General features: G+C 34.9%; 1 protein-coding gene across 10 annotated transcripts in view; it reads right to left on the bottom strand.

Moving 5' to 3' along the window:
• Positions 1–16,076, bottom strand: part of DENND4A (DENN domain containing 4A) — a 51,870-nt gene that overhangs the window by 25,223 nt on the left and 10,571 nt on the right. For 6 of the 10 annotated variants that reach the window (XM_074601362.1, XM_074601361.1, XM_074601364.1 and 3 more), the window contains 10 exons: positions 13,034–13,363; positions 12,141–12,390; positions 10,485–10,554; positions 8,732–8,901; positions 7,869–8,110; positions 5,456–5,522; positions 3,033–3,230; positions 1,999–2,057; positions 1,210–1,354; positions 438–613 (listed from right to left, as the gene is read on the bottom strand). In XM_074601362.1, coding sequence (XP_074457463.1) covers positions 438–613; positions 1,210–1,354; positions 1,999–2,057; positions 3,033–3,230; positions 5,456–5,522; positions 7,869–8,110; positions 8,732–8,901; positions 10,485–10,554; positions 12,141–12,390; positions 13,034–13,341 — 1,685 coding nt within the window. In that variant the 5' untranslated portion in view covers positions 13,342–13,363. The remainder of the gene's footprint in view (positions 1–437; positions 614–1,209; positions 1,355–1,998; positions 2,058–3,032; positions 3,231–5,455; positions 5,523–7,868; positions 8,111–8,731; positions 8,902–10,484; positions 10,555–12,140; positions 12,391–13,033; positions 13,364–16,076) is intronic. The other 4 variants (XM_074601369.1, XM_074601370.1, XM_074601371.1 and 1 more) reach the window with 1 other exon arrangement.

Raw genomic sequence — 16,076 nt, 5'->3', positions numbered from 1 at the left:
ACGTGAAGTTCCTATACTTCATATTGACACAGAGTACGATTTAATTGCTATAATTGTTAAGCAGGTGCCCATACGAAGACACTAGAATTTCTTCAACACTAAAAAAGCTGATAATGAAAACTGAAAATGACTATTCTCCTCCAGGAACAATGACATGAGACACAATATGGTTAATCAAGGAAACATGCCAATGCGTGCAGTAAGATTTTAATGTAATAGAATAAAAGGCAATAATGTTCCACGAGGATTGTACCTGCACTCTGCTGTGTTGAAGAGGAGATACCATTTAAAGCATCCTCATTTCAAGAGGAACATATTAGGAACTTCAGAGGTTTAAAACAAACAAAAAACCCCGAGGTTTTGCCAAAAAGCTAGTTTTTGCCTTTGAAAACAGGAAGGAAAAAAAAAACAACACAGAAGAAATACTAAATACTTACTGAGAAATTGTATTGGTATCTAGGTCAACACAGCTAACATCTGGTGGAGGGTCATAGAGGTCAAAGTATCTTGAATCAATTCCCACTATGAATGGGCATGGTGCACTTAACACATCTGCCAGTGCCAAGGGACAGAGAGGAATATATGGGCAAGGCCAGTGGAAGGGAAATATCATCTTTGAATATATGCAGAGACAAAAACATAGGTTAAACATGTACAATAACACAGTCTATGCAAGTATAAACCACGCTTCACTAACTGCTAGCTCAGAATTATTTAACATGGCAGATTATTACTGCAAATCTAGCTGCAGATTATTAAATAAAAAAATGCACTCATTTCTCTAAAGTTCAATCTGTTTAATTTGTAGGAAAAAAGCTCATCAGTATAATCAACTGTATATAGTAAAGGTAGCAAAACAATGCTTAGTGAAGACACACAGGAAAATAACATGCATTTAAAATTCTTCTTGCAAGAGACAATACAGTGCTATTTGGGAAAAATCAAGAACACATATTCAGTTCATTGTGATGACCAAACAACATGCTTATTTACAATATTTACACACGAAGAACCAAAAGCAGTTACTCTTTCTCTTCTGTCTTTGTGCGATATCATTAGCAACATGAATTTTTCTCTCTAATGATCTTTATTTTTATTCTTACTTTTAAGTAGCCTTTAAGCCTAACATACTCCTACTAATTTTAGATTTTATCTAAAAAGGATTCTTTATTCCACTTACAGGTGCATAATTAAAAGAACGTTACTTACAGAGACTAATGCCTCTGTCACACTAGTAAGGACAGAAGGTCGCAATGAATGGATGAGAATTTTATGCTCTGTCACAGCAAATACAAGTAGAGTTACTGCATTTTCAGGTCCTAAATTCTGAAGTAGTGTAGAAAACTTGCCCCCGCTGTTAAGAGAATATAAACACACTGGTGAGCTACAAGGCACCATAAAAAGACAGAAATGTTCAATAACAAAATAGAAAACAAGGCATTAGAGTAGGGTTTTATGAACTTAAATTTGCAAATCTTTCTTTTAAAGACACTTGTAAGGCAGACTACTTGGTACGCATCACTGTTTAGTGAAGAATGGTTACTCCCCAATAGTAACCATGATTTCTTGAGACTCTTCAATCAGTCTAGACTATTTTCAGGACACATGCATGATAATTTTTTCTATTTGGGAAGCAACTTACAGGGAGACAATATGCATTTCTTTAATTGTTCTCCTACACAGAGACACGGAAGTGGAGACAGGCACAGAACTCCTTCGATTACCTTGCAATACAAAAGCTGCACTATCTTGGGAGCCCATGTACCAACTCTTAGAAAGGGGATCTAACACACTATATTCTGCCTCAAGAACCACTAAAATTATTCAAAAAAATACAGACATTGTTCATTAAGTATGTATCCTTGTCAGAGTGCAGGTCTAAATCACATAAATAAACTACAAAAGGCACCGGACAAGGTGGGTTAATTTGCACAATTATAACTCAAAGTACCAAGTCTTTTCCGCAATGTAAATCAAACAGAAGATACTGCCACTTGCCTCAGTGGAAGGGGTGATGACACAGGTTGGCTAAGAATCAGGCTGTCATGTGGCGATAACTGGAAAAAGATTTTAAAATACATTCTTTTTATTCTGAGCTTTGGAAATATTTATTAGAAATTACAATTTCCATAACAAAGAGCACCTAAAAATAAACTAAGCCGAACCTTATACAGTGCATTCGTATAGTAGTGTAAGAAGTGGCGCACAATGCTATGCATCAGTATCTTTTAGCAAAAACCAGGCAAAGCATGCTCTTCCTTTCCTAGTCAGAACAGAATACATTAAATTCCTCCTTATGAATATGCAAACTAGCTAATACTGCAAAAAAATGAATATATTAACTGCTCAAAAATGAAGCCTTCTGTATTTTAAGGGAAGTGAAGACCCATAGTTCACGCACAATTCATACGTCCCAGGGTGGTATTTTTTTTGGATTTACGGGGAAAGAGATGGATAAAATGCATGAAGAGGAGAGAAGGCAGATCATAATGTAAAGTAATACTTTCTTCGGAAGACATGAGAATTAGGCTCTTAGCTGGTAGAAACAGCTCAGCTCAGCTTTGATAGAATCGTTAAAATTTGCATTAGTTGAAGATCCAAGACAAAGATCTTATTAATTCACATTTCTTTCTTACAGTGATAAGACATCAAGAGAAATCATTCATATACTCAGCATAAACCGGAGGGTTCAAATGAGTACAAGAACAGAGATACACAATCAATTTATCAAAGCTCAACTGCCATTTTCAGCCATAGTAAACCCAAAACAACGAGATACCGGTTAGCTTAATCCTCCCTGCTAAGTGCTCATGCATTTTCTGTCTATTGTATAAAAGCACACATACAAGCAGCAGTAGTAATTCAGTAAGTCACAATAACTTTTACAACTAAGCTGCAAGTTCAGACAACTTTTAGTAACATTTCATTTTTGAGTATGTTTCATCTTAGACCCCACTGCAGATGACCAGCCAACAGAAGTCAGAAGACCAGATGAATTAGTAGCACAAATGCTGAAGCACTAAGTCACCTACCACTGTTCCTGGACAGACACGCAAAACACACGCCATTAACAAGCGTCTGTGCAGTACTGCTTCCTTCCATATTTCATATAACAGCTTTTGAAGGCTGATGCTACATTTCGCTTCAATGACAAATGAGGAAGGCCACGCCACTCTACATGCTAGATTTGTCTTCAAGTAAGTCACCTTGTGACAACAACCACCATTAGTCTGTTCAGTGAAAGAATTCAAAGACCTCATTTTTTCAGCCTGAGGTAACCTTCATAAACCTCCCCTTCTCAGAAGGGAGCATCGGCCTAATGTCCTATGACTTATGTTTCAGCAAAAGCAGATAAACAAAATCAAGCATCTATTCCGAGTGCATGTTCCCCTTAGGCAGAAGGGGCACTTACTGTCCCCATTCCTCAGAGGGAGAAACATATTACTCAATGTACTCTTGGACATCTGCAGGTTGTGAATACATCATTAGAACGAGGAACAGATGAGTAATAAGGGGATGTAGGACATGGAGAACAGCGTCCAGCAGATTTCAAATCAGAAACAACCTATCAAGAATGGCAGCTGGAAATTGGCAATCGGGAACATTCCATTACGAATGGCTATAATTTCTTCGAAACTTAAGTCAGACACATGCCATGTTCTCTCTCACTCGTAACAGATGCTAAGAAGGACCTAAGACTGGGTTACACGTCCAGACTGGCATTCATCCAGGTACTAAAATATATCTGGTCTCATTTTCAGGAAGCATATAGGCACCTATGAGATTCTACAGCAACATATATTCAGAAGGATTTATGATACTAATTATTTAGCAAAAGACTACCATGTTTTAAATTAACAAGCTTCAGAAAGAAATTACTATTTCTTCATGAAATGGAATCCTAAAAGCTTGTAATTGTCAAGAATACAGGCATTTCCCACACTATTTTTGGGAAAACATCTTACATACAGTCACCTGTGATTTTATTCAGTGCAGTATCAAACACAACTCGGAAGTCCCTGAAAGCAGGTGGAAGTACTTATTTGTAGACCTCAACTACCACTGCCTACTTTAAAAGCAGTGCGTTCTCCGAAGCTGTACTAACTTGACACATACAGTATTTTGAAAATAAGGTGTAACAGACATAATTGCACATCACTTACAACTAGGTTTCTCAGATTTTGTTCCGGGATATACACCTGTGTATACTTTGACAGAATTCCCTAAAAGTTCACACTAAAAAAATTAAATGTTTTTCTCTAAACTCGCATCTCTGTAAATGTGTTGAGTGTTCCCCAGCACAAATATTTTATTGAAGGTGAATAAAAAAAAAAACCCCAAGATGTAAAAATACTAGGTTTTAAACTGAACCTTAAAATCGTAAGAGTGACAGAAGTGTCAGACACAGTTTCAGTTTAACTGTTCTCCAACCCCTTTTCAGTAACAGTAATAAATGTCACTTCTTTAGAATATCCAAGTACACTAAGGAGGATCTTTAATATTCAATACATTCTATAGAGACATAGCCCAAGATTATATTTACTCTGAAATACTTCACTAGCATAAGGGCTACTACATTGAGACTGAAAACTGCACAGGGCTCTCCATATTTTATTTCATACAAGTAGTAACAGAGAGTAACATCATTTTGTAACAACTTGCTCAAAACCACAGGACTGGTAGAATAACTACAGCCAGAAGAGAGCTGTCTTTTCTCAGCAATAAAGTTTTAACATGCCTCTACCCATTTTGTGTCTTAGGAGGGAAAAAAAAAAAAGATTTAATAACACTTCACGTAAGAAGTCTTTGAGATAGGGATTTCCTCTCTCCTACCAGCAGTGACATGGGTGAAATTTCATAAATAACAGGTAACCTAATTCTAGCAATTATACCATTTCACTCACACACAGTAAAATATGCTAGGTCTTGCAGGTAGGAGAGAATAAGGGTCATATTTGAGAAAGTGTGCCTCTGTTGAATGTGCACAGCTCCTGCAGTTTTCAGTAGGAGCTATCCATTATGTAGAGGACAGCATGAAGCCCTTTGCGGAAACAGGTAATCATGAATCACATCTGGTTTTAATTTTATTTATTTATTTTACACTCAGCCTTCACACAGTAGCAAGAAAACAGTTCAAAAGTTAATGCAAAAAATCAAGCCAGATGCTGAGTTTGCGAAGTTTTTTCATTAATTTCCATATACTCTGGAAAAAAAAAATAAAATTAAGTTCTAGTCTCACTAAACAGTATCTTGTAATATCTCATTAAAGTCCGTAACTAAACTGGAAACAGAATAGTGAGAAATCTGTAAAAATTAAGTGTATGAATTTAGGGGAAAAAATCTTGAACAAAAAAAAGAATTGAACATAAAAATTACGTTTTCCATTTATTAACCTTTTCAACAGTTGTTTTGTCTTCGCTTAAGACATAGCTATTAAGAAGAAATTTACACTTACCTGAACTAGAATTCTTGGCCTCTGAGGGGATGGAAAAGGAACTTTATGCATGAAATGGGAAATGTGTCTAGAGGAAAAGAAAAATATTGATTTAGTAGAAGTTATAAGCTTAAACTGCTTCACCTCAAGACGAAATTATTGCCAGTAAGAGAAATTATTATATAAAAATGGCACATTCTTATTCAGAAGACAGCAAAAAAAAACCCAGCCCCCAAGTTCTACAGAGATAGTCTGACCTTGAAAACCTATTTTTCTACTAGAGACAACCAGGCCAGATTATCTTTCAGACTACAAGCTTGGTTTGCGAGACTGAAAAAGTACAAGGAGCTTTTTTTAAAGAAAAAATTAGAATTTGTAAAGTAGAAATACTGATGTTTGAGTATCACAATACCTTTTTATACTCATGCTTCTGAGACTGGCTTGAAATAGCACTATATCTCAGAGACTAGCACTGGGTATTTGCAAAAAAAAAAAAAATATTCACAGCTGAGTACCAAGGAGAGTCATTAAGTTCATCCATTTTCTTCACTTCCATATACAAAATATTATGTAAGACTTATGATGAAAAAAAGTGTTAAAAGTTTTTTTTCATATACTGCAAACACAGAAAAACGTTTTTTAAATTTGAAGGAGTTCCCAGGTTTTTTTATATTCATAAATTGCTATATTTATAATTTGATTAAACTTACAAAAGTTCTAAAAGTGTAGGAGTTCTACACAATACACACTTTCACATTAAAAGAAAACACATGCAACCAGTAGAAACTCAGGAAGAAACAGGTAATCCATCATAAACTGCACATTACAGCACATACTTTACTGTGATTTCTGCAACTCTTACCATTATTATAATGCTGACAACAAACCAAATTTTGAAGACATTCAGAGAAACCCACAAATAAGCATTGGCTTATACAGAAGACTTACATGGTTCTGAATCAAAGCTATCTATTTCAGACATGTATTTCAATGGAGCTGTATATTATGCCATTAGATGTATGCAAAAACCCCTCATTTTTCTGTGTTTTTAATTTTGTGTACTTGTGCTAGGCTTAACTTTTTGTTGCAGTTCCATAATCACGTAACTGGCATTAACCAGAACCACTGGCAGAAGAAGCAGTCTTGTGCCTCCTCTTCACCACTCCTCAATTGCCCTCCCTTGTGTCAGCATCAATGTCCTCACAGCCACATGGCAAAGGAGAACAGGAAAGGAATCAGGCTGACAATGGATTTGGAGTTTTGTCTTTTTTAATTGGTATATGAAGATGGTGGCAGAAATAAGGAGCATACAGCAAACAAACATACACACAAACATACAGCAAAACAAAGGCCTGCCACTTGCAGAAGCAGGGCTGACTGAAAATGTTCAAATACACATGTATGGCACAGACAACCTTCATCATCATTAAAATAGCCAAAGAAACTAGGCTAGATGCTATATTAATTTCATGCTAATTTCAGTGTAGCTATATTTAAGTTATCCACAGGAAATTGACCAGTTTATGAATCAGCGAAATCAGAATATGCAAATGAATCTGTAAAATTAAAAATATTTAAAAATTTATCATATTTACTTCTCATTTTATTCATTCACAATACTCAAAAAACAAAATAGTTCTCAGCTTAAAAAAAAATAAAAGTCTTTTCATTATTGGAAGTTTACACGATCAGAATTTTAAAAGAAGTTTAGTAGATACAAAGTGGAATAATGAAGTGGATAAACAATAACAAAAAATGCTTAATCCACAAAGTCAAAGTCTCACAAAAGTTAATATTGAAGTTTAATCAGAAAAAAGACTGATGTGTAAGAAAACAAAAAAGCAAATACTGCATTTGAAATCTGATGCATTAAAAAATTATGTTAACCTAGAAATGTTAAACAGTATTACATATCAATTACAGATATGAACCACTCCTTGGATATTAGGATTTCCTCTGCATTTTAAAATGTGAAATCCTTTACCTAAGAAAGAAATTAAGTTTATTTATCACAAATAGAGGAGGATTACTAATGCAAAAGTTAAATCTGCTTTATTATCTCTCATTACCCAACAAATAGGCATTTGAAAAAACGCAAAACTAGGTATTTTGTTCTCCTAACTCAATGTACGCAACATTAAGAAAGGATTTATAATCTTGCTTCTCCTAATCGCTATGCTAAAGGGTGCAAAGCTAACTAAAAATGGCTTCCAGAGATACCTTTGCAGGCACTTAAATCACAAATAAAAATCTAGGCTTTTTGAGGAAGTATGTAAAGACACATTTAATCAATGGTAAAAAGTGCTTAATCTAGTGTAACCGTTATATTTAATGTTTGATGACTAAAGTCAAAAGGATATTATAGGAAACTTAGAAGTAAAAAAAGAGCTCTCATCAAGTGAAATTACTGTAATGAATTTTTTAAATTACTTACTTCTCAATGGGTAGGACATGTGGACCAGAAATGGAGTAACGATAGAGAAAGGTAAGAAACTTCTTGAACGCATCAAAGAAAGGCCAGTGAGAGAGGAGACAGATGCATTTATTTGTTTGAACTGTTCTGCATGTGTCTGACTTTCCCTCAACAGCAGCTGCTAATCCCAGTTGAGATCTTTGTTTCTCTGTGAGATTCTCTTCAGGATACAGTTCATAAAACTGAATAGCAGCACCATATACCTGCAAACAACATAGTTGATTTGAAGTCAATAAATCTGTCTCAATCTTAAAACCAATCTAACAAACCCCAAACATGCAAGGAAAATCAAGTCTATGTGAAAATCCAACTGTTTATTACTTGGAACTCTTAATATCATATGAGAAAGTAATTTATGAAACGAGTAAAGTGAGAGAAAAATAATGATTATACAGAGAACAACTACAGCCAACAGCTCCTAAAATTGCTGTTAAAGCCATTTTAGGAATTCTTTATAAGCAACTCCGAGCAGTACTCCTCTGACATCCAATTTACTTTTTAGAACAAGTAAATACATGCCAGGTTGTTTCCATGCTTGCAATAAAAATAGTAACTTGTATGTATATGCAGTCAGAATTTTTACAGCTCTGTAGTTTCAAAGGCTAACATGACTGGAAAGCAAAGGAGTCCAGGTTCACATCATCAACAGTCCAGCAGTGAAAGAAATGCAAGTCACTCTTTGAAGTAGCCTTTGAATTAAGTCCAAATAAATAGATTCAAGTTTGCCTGTGAAAACATGCATTATCATCATCCTGAAAGGATAAACAGCCAAATATTAAACTTAAATTATTAATAATGATTTTTTTTTTAAGCTTTCAAAATACCTTTTCTGCAGAAGCTCCAGTTAGTACAAATGTAGAAAAAACTGGGAGAGGGTATTTACTGTTAGATGGCCAACATTCAATTGTTGCACCCATAGGTAGACAAAAAAGAGGCACGGATTCTGGTAATGGGAATGATTCATAATCTTCTTCAGGATATCTGCATATTAAACCTATAAAGGCAATTTGTAAAGAGGCTGTTATGTAAGGAATAGCAGAAACATATTTGTAATAGATCATTCCGTAAAAACATGCCCAGAAAAATAATATATGACTATACACTAACTTCAGAAGATGAGTAAAGGAAAGTTGTAAATAATCTGGTATAGCAAACAGCCTGGAAGGGGCAGCACGCTTCCAAGGCCTAAGGAGAAATCACCTGACTAAAACATTGCACTGAAGTCCTACTTACTGTTCTAGGAACTATTCATAACCGATTTATCTTTTTCAGTTTGCAGGTTGTATGCATCTCAGCTATTACTATAATAGTTCACATTCATCACTAGTCTGAGTGAAGATTTAAAATTTAGTTAAAAAAATGGTAACCTGAAGAATCAAGAAACAAGACTGATGTTTTCAATTATGAAAGCAATTAATTCTTGCCAAAAGTCTCCTCAAAAATCTGATATATTAGATATTATTTTTTTAACTTCAATAGAATCAAACCAATTAATTACACCAATACACCTCAGCAGAAGATTCAGCTAATGTGCTATCACACTAATGTGTTTAGACTTAATTTTAAACATAGCCATAAACCATGAAGTCCTGAAGCCAAGGCTCTTAACAGACAGGTCTTGAATTACATCATACAGCTGTAGTAATCTATCCTTGCTCATTGCCAACCCAGGGGACTCCAAACTAAGAATGAATATTGCGTAAAGGGATTTAGGATTTCTCTGCATTAGAGAATACAATCACTAGACATTCTTTTCTAATATACAGTGAAATATTAATAAGCAATAAAAACTGGTAATCAAGAAGGGCAGTGGGTTTTTTCCTCCCCAAGAAGCAAAATTTTGGGCAAGATACTACCAGATGTGGAGCCTTTTAAAATTTTTATTTATTTACAAATTTATTTTCCACCTTTTAGTTAGTCCTAAACTACTATTGTTTGCAGGGAGCAGCATCTCAAAGGGATATAAGTGCATTAAAGCTTAAGTCTGAATCATGCTCGTGACTCGCACACAAACAAAATCATGGGTTTAAAAATAAAGAAAATGCAACACATTGCATCAGAGCCATAGCAAATCTAATTCTGTCTTATAAATAAAACAACAAAATAACAATGACACACGATCCAAAAATACTTAAAGAGCCCAACGCCACTGATGTTCAGGGCAGCGTGGAAGTCTGCAGTATTCTTCAAAATGTTTCTTAAATAAAGTGATCATGAAAATGCATTAAATAATATTTGTGATGTTGTCTCTGCATATATATATACACATACCCTTAAGACACAGTTATCAGCAAAAAAACCAGAGGTGGGAGACACACAAGCTTGTAGAAACTTAACAAAACATAACTGAACTTCCAATTAAATGCAATACTTAAAACAAAAGGGTCATGATACGTAATTCTAAGGCTCATTTTAGGACATTATTTTAAAAGAATTCTTCAGGGAAAGATTCCTTTTTGGATAATACCAAGACAGTGTCTTTGTCAAATAGTTCTTTGATGAAAAATGTAGTACATTACAAACAAGCCTGTACATCCTGAATTGAAGATAAAAAAACGCTAAATAGTAGCTACATACCAGCTTTATATGATATGGTGTTGGTTTTTGCCACAGACTTTTTATAACATAAATATACTGCTGAGCCCCACTGTAAGACAAAAAAAATTACTGCATTACGTGATGAAGTATAACAAAAGGATGTAACAGAAAAGAGTGGAGGAAAGCCTCCTCTTCCTTGTTTACAAAGGACCATAATTTATATGCAAAAATACAGAACATTAAGATACGGGAATTCAGGGCTTGCTACACTATCCTTTCTGACAATGGCCACAAACAGATGCGTTAGCTCTGAGCTAACCAACCCATGGCAGGCGTCAGCCTGACCTCTAAGCCATAACTGGTTTACAGACTGAAGCATGAGATCTATAAATTCCTCTCCAAAACATTTGTTATTGCAAGTACAGAATTATAAGCACAATTGTCATCCATATAAATATTTAAACCTTCATCCATTTTGTTAAACTTCCGGCTTAAATGTGTATATAGACATACACGCACATTTTTACATATACACACAGAGCACAACATTTCTCTTTTAACTACATTTGCTTATTACTTTAAATTAATACTTAACAATTTTCTTTTGTGCCTGCATTTTGATTGTAATTGTTCTAGTCTTTAAACCCAATTCCTTATTCTATCTGTGATTTCATAGTCTGTCAAACACTGCAGCATAACATCATAGTTTTTGCAGCTTCTAAACAAAAATTTCCTTTCTGCTACTGTAAATGTTTCTAAATATTTTTGAAGTTCTCAATTTCTGGACATGAGAATAAAGAACATGGAAAGCCACAGAATGGAAAAAAACAGCACTCTTTAAGGGCACACAAAAGCTTCTGTAGATGGGAGAATGATATAACAACTTCCATAAGACAGCACTCCCATAACTCAGTTAATACAGGGCCTGGTAGAACTGAAAAATCCACTCAGTGTCTACAGGCATTTATTTAAAAACGTGTACAGATCAATTTCCATGATCTTTTTTGCATGACGCTACTCATATATGCAGCCAGCATCCTTATCAGCATGCTAACTTTTGAGGGCCTTATGAAAGCCAGCATATAGGCCTGCAGATACAACTAGGAGACACTTAAATACTACGTTCTGCAACACAAAGTGCTGTGATGCCTGTGTATTTTAGCAGGTCTAGCTTTGGAACCATATTAAGCATTTAAACAGGCTTACAGTCAAGGGCATCCAATGGTGTGCACATGCAGCTTTCTTCAGAGAACAAGTTTGTGAAACTACTGAGGAGAATGACACTTACAAAGTAGCACTGTAAGTAATGAGAGAGTTTAAAACCAAAATAGAAGGCGGTTGTTCGATATAGTATTCCCATCACAACAGTAAAATCAGTGTCAGAAACAGCCAAGTCTGTAAAACCTCCAGTTATGCACATGGTGACACAACAAGTACTAAGGACTAATCCAAAGCTGCTGAAGTCAGCATTTCTAAGTCAGCACTAAAAAGAATATTTGCTCCAAGACTTCCAAAAAGAATTTGTTCCAAGCAGAAGCAAAGAGCTATAATCCTCCAATACTTCCAAGACTCGATTTATCTTTGGAGAGCGCTTATCAAAATTTTTCACTAGGTACTCTGAGAACTGTAACAAATACTCCACAAACATTACACCACTGAATATCAAGTGTTCAAAATCCAGATTTTCAATCTTACCATACTATTATTAAGATTCTTGTCAACCTTGCAGAATGTATGTGGAGGGGTTTCTCCTTTACTTGGTATGATTATACATATATCCGTAACAGCCAACGTGTTTTGTGTCATGTTTTCGGATGCTCTTCGGTAAGTGATGTACACTCTTTGTGATGAGGCACTGCCACTAATATTAGCAGGCCGACCATATGGAGTAGTTTGAATTATTTCACAGCCTTGCTTTACTCTTTCTTTCCCATCATATAAAACCCTAGTTAAAATGGGATGAACAAAAGTCAGAAGGCACATAATTTTTTTTCAACACTTTGAATACTAATACTATACTAAGAATTATACTAATACTATACTAAGAATTATAACTAAATAGTACTAGTTTAACAGCAGCTCTTGTCTCATCTCTGAACACAATGTTTTTACTGTCAAGTTCAGGTCACATTATATCAAACTGCATTATAACAGAAAAGCTTCATGATGAAACTATACTAGTTTTCCCTCACACATAAATGCTTTTAAGTGTCTTGTATACGGCAAATAGCGTTAATTTCAATTCTATTACAGATTCATTGCCTGATCCTAAGAATGCCATACAACTCACCTCTTTTCAATCTGTATTAAATAGGTTAAGCATCTCATCTCAATCAAAATATATACACTGAAAATTATAAATGCCTTTGAAAACTCCAAATGCAAAGGATTACAGTTGTCACTAAAATCCATTCAGCATGCATTTTTCCTACCATACTGGGTTACAGTATGCTCAAGTCAACAAATATCTTCCTGGTCAGAGTTTTGCCTTGTATTTAAAAAGTATGATACTCAAATAAACCTGATTTATTTGCTCACTAGTCAAATAAAACTGCCAAAGTCATGTACTGGAACAGAAAGTCACTCACCCCAGATCAGTAAGTGGGGGCTTATCCCTTCCTCGGCGATAACAAAGATATATTTGTGGTCCCACAAGACTGCCATTATTGAGATCTGCAGACAGTCCCGAGGGAGTAACATCTATGCATTTATATCCCTGGGGAACTTCCTCCCCCAGGGATTTATTAATTACTGTTACATCTGTAATAGGTTCTTTTGGTTTAGCGATTTTATGGCAAGCATCATTGAAGTGGATTTCTTCCTCTAGTGGTTTTGAAATATCTGTTAATCCTGCGACAACAAAGTAGTCAGCAACACGAGCCCCTTTGTCTTCCATCTTCCATTACAAGACGTTGTAACTGGCAAGAAAGAAAAACATATAATTTCCTTCAAAAAATAGTGATAAGATATCAGAAATAATAAAGTTATATTTATTTTTAAAACCGGAAAATTTGCAATAATATAAATGAAAACACAATAGAAGAATACAAAAAAAGAGAGAGACACAACACTAAGATTAATTTAACCTAAATTCAGTTATTTCAAAAACATCTAGAATATGTTATTCAATCAGCAGTATATGAGAGTAATAACTACAAACTCAAACTTCTTCGAGTGATATAGCCAAAGACACACAGATTCAACCATTGCATATGCCTATTATTTCATTGTACATCTGGCTTCAGCAAATCCAGAACAGGCTAGCAACAAATGCACAGAGAGATAAAGAAGTTTCATAAAGCATCTTTAAACTCTAACACAAGACCAAACACTAACATCTTTTAGCTAACACGACTTCAGTTCTAAATATTTTGTAACATTAACAATTCTCTGTGAAACTTAATTATGGTATACCACATTTTGTCATGAACACTTCCTGTCTTTATCAGCCAACGCTCACTTTAAACCTATGGATAAGCTGTAATAGTTTTTTTAAAGCTACAATACACTGAGCGAGCACTTGCTTATAAATTAAAAAAAAAAAATACCCCAAACTTAAAAAAAAATAAATGTATCAGAGCATAGGCAGTTGCTTTTAAAAAGTTGTATCATTTGAAAATGCAGAAAGAAAAAAAATGAATACCCCATAATATAAATCAAAAAAGAGCTACGGTCAAAGACTGCTCAGAAGACAGAGGGGGAGATGTATCTATATACACGCACACACCCCAAAACACTCCTCAAGAACTGCTGAGGAAGAAAGGGCTGGCTAAGTAAAAGCTACCAACCGAGCAATTTAAACTCAGTGCTTACCCACCATGAGCTCTGGTGAAAAAGAAGTTTTCCATTAAAAGATTGCAAAAAGGTGGACTGAAGCTAGCTAGGTCTTGCACTGCTGTGGATGAAAAACGCTTTTAACCACAGGCTCAGTACAAAGCAGCAGAAACACTAAAAAAATGTCTCTAACCAAACTAAACTTTGCCTTAAGAATTCTGAGTTAGAAAAATATTAATTTTTATTTTGTTCTATTCCTTTTCTCATGAGCATTATTTCACAAAACTACACCGATTTCTGGAGTGCTTCGCAATGCTTTTTAAGTTAAAAAGAAAACAGTATTTTAGCGATCAAAAAATTATACAAACTACAATTGTTAAAACTGCAAGTAAGCCTTATAGCTTCAGTGTATTAGCAGTACACTATTCCAGCTTAATTAGCCAAGACAACATTACAAATAAAGATATATATACATTACTCTGAAGAATCATAGCTATGTCACAATTTCAGCCTCACTATTAATTATTTCATATTAAGTTTATACCAAAAATTCTTAAATTCAAACATCCATTTATTCCCAAAAGCACTTTCAAGAAAAACTGGGACAAGCTCTCCTCATTTAGAGCCAGTTAAAATTAGAATCCCCTACACACAAACACCTGCTATCACACAAATTTGCTTCCTAAGGTTATAGCAAGTAACAGGCAAGTCAGCAAGACTTTCATAATTTAATGCAGCTTTTACAGAAGGGCGGGGGGGGGGGTAAAGCGCAGCTGATGATGCATCATCCCTTCAGATCTTTGCGTTCTGATACAAAGGCTTGCAGCTAAAAATGGGATAAAGCACAGAAGATACCAAAACAAATCAGCGGTATTTTATTCAAGCTGACTTAGACTTTACTAGAGCTACTCAAATTTTCAACATCTGTTTACTGTGAGAGCAGATTTATGCAAACTTTATGGTAACAGACCCCACAAAGAAGGTATATAATGTGAGCTAAGTCAGTGACAAATAATCATTCTGTGAAACATAAACTGACAAATTTGAATAATTTCTGTAGAAGCTCTTACCATTATGGTATTCCAAAGCATGTTGTAATTATATACATCACACAGTACTGCAAGTCAACTTCCAGGAAAAAAAAAACAACAAACAAAACCACAATAGAAATAAAGTCACACTGCACAAGTGTTGCTTGAAGCAGTGGGTCCCAGGTGAAATTCAACAACTTTAATGGAGCAACACTGAGAAACAGCTACTATTGCTTCCCTACACTTCAGTCACCTGGGGACAAAAGGCTGCGCTTTGAAGGCAATGCCATGGGATCATAAACATAACCTTTTAGAAGTCCCTGGAAACAAGTGGAATATATGGTCTTTGAGCCATGTCATGACTACCATTTTTAATGAACTGCATATAATGAATACCACTATAAATGAAACATTATAAACACCAATAAGAAACAAAATATCCCTGCAAATAGCAAACTGACTTGTAAGAACATATTAAAAAACACACACAGACTTTGCAGATCATGACTGTGTAAAAGTGGGAGAAAAGTGGTGGTTTTGCCATTTCTAAAAAGATGGGAACAGGGAACCAATCAGATAATCCTGCCACACAGCCACAAACTATTAGCTTGATTACTTTGCTGAAAGACAAAGGGTAAACTCAGTTTCATTGTTTACGCAATTTTTTAATATCATCATATTTCTTCACAGGAAACATTTAGGAAATACTGATTAATAATTTTCGCACTCTGCTGTAACTCATAGGTGCTGGCATTTTAGCAACCGTGTAAAAGAGATTAATCTGAAAAATTAGCTTTGTGATCTAACACTATAGATCTATTGTTAG

Source organism: Larus michahellis, chromosome 9, assembly GCF_964199755.1.
Source record: "Larus michahellis chromosome 9, bLarMic1.1, whole genome shotgun sequence".
Lineage (NCBI taxonomy): Eukaryota > Metazoa > Chordata > Aves > Charadriiformes > Laridae > Larus > Larus michahellis.
The sequence above is the reverse complement of the archived record's forward strand: the minus strand, read 5'-3'. Positions and strand labels throughout refer to the sequence as shown.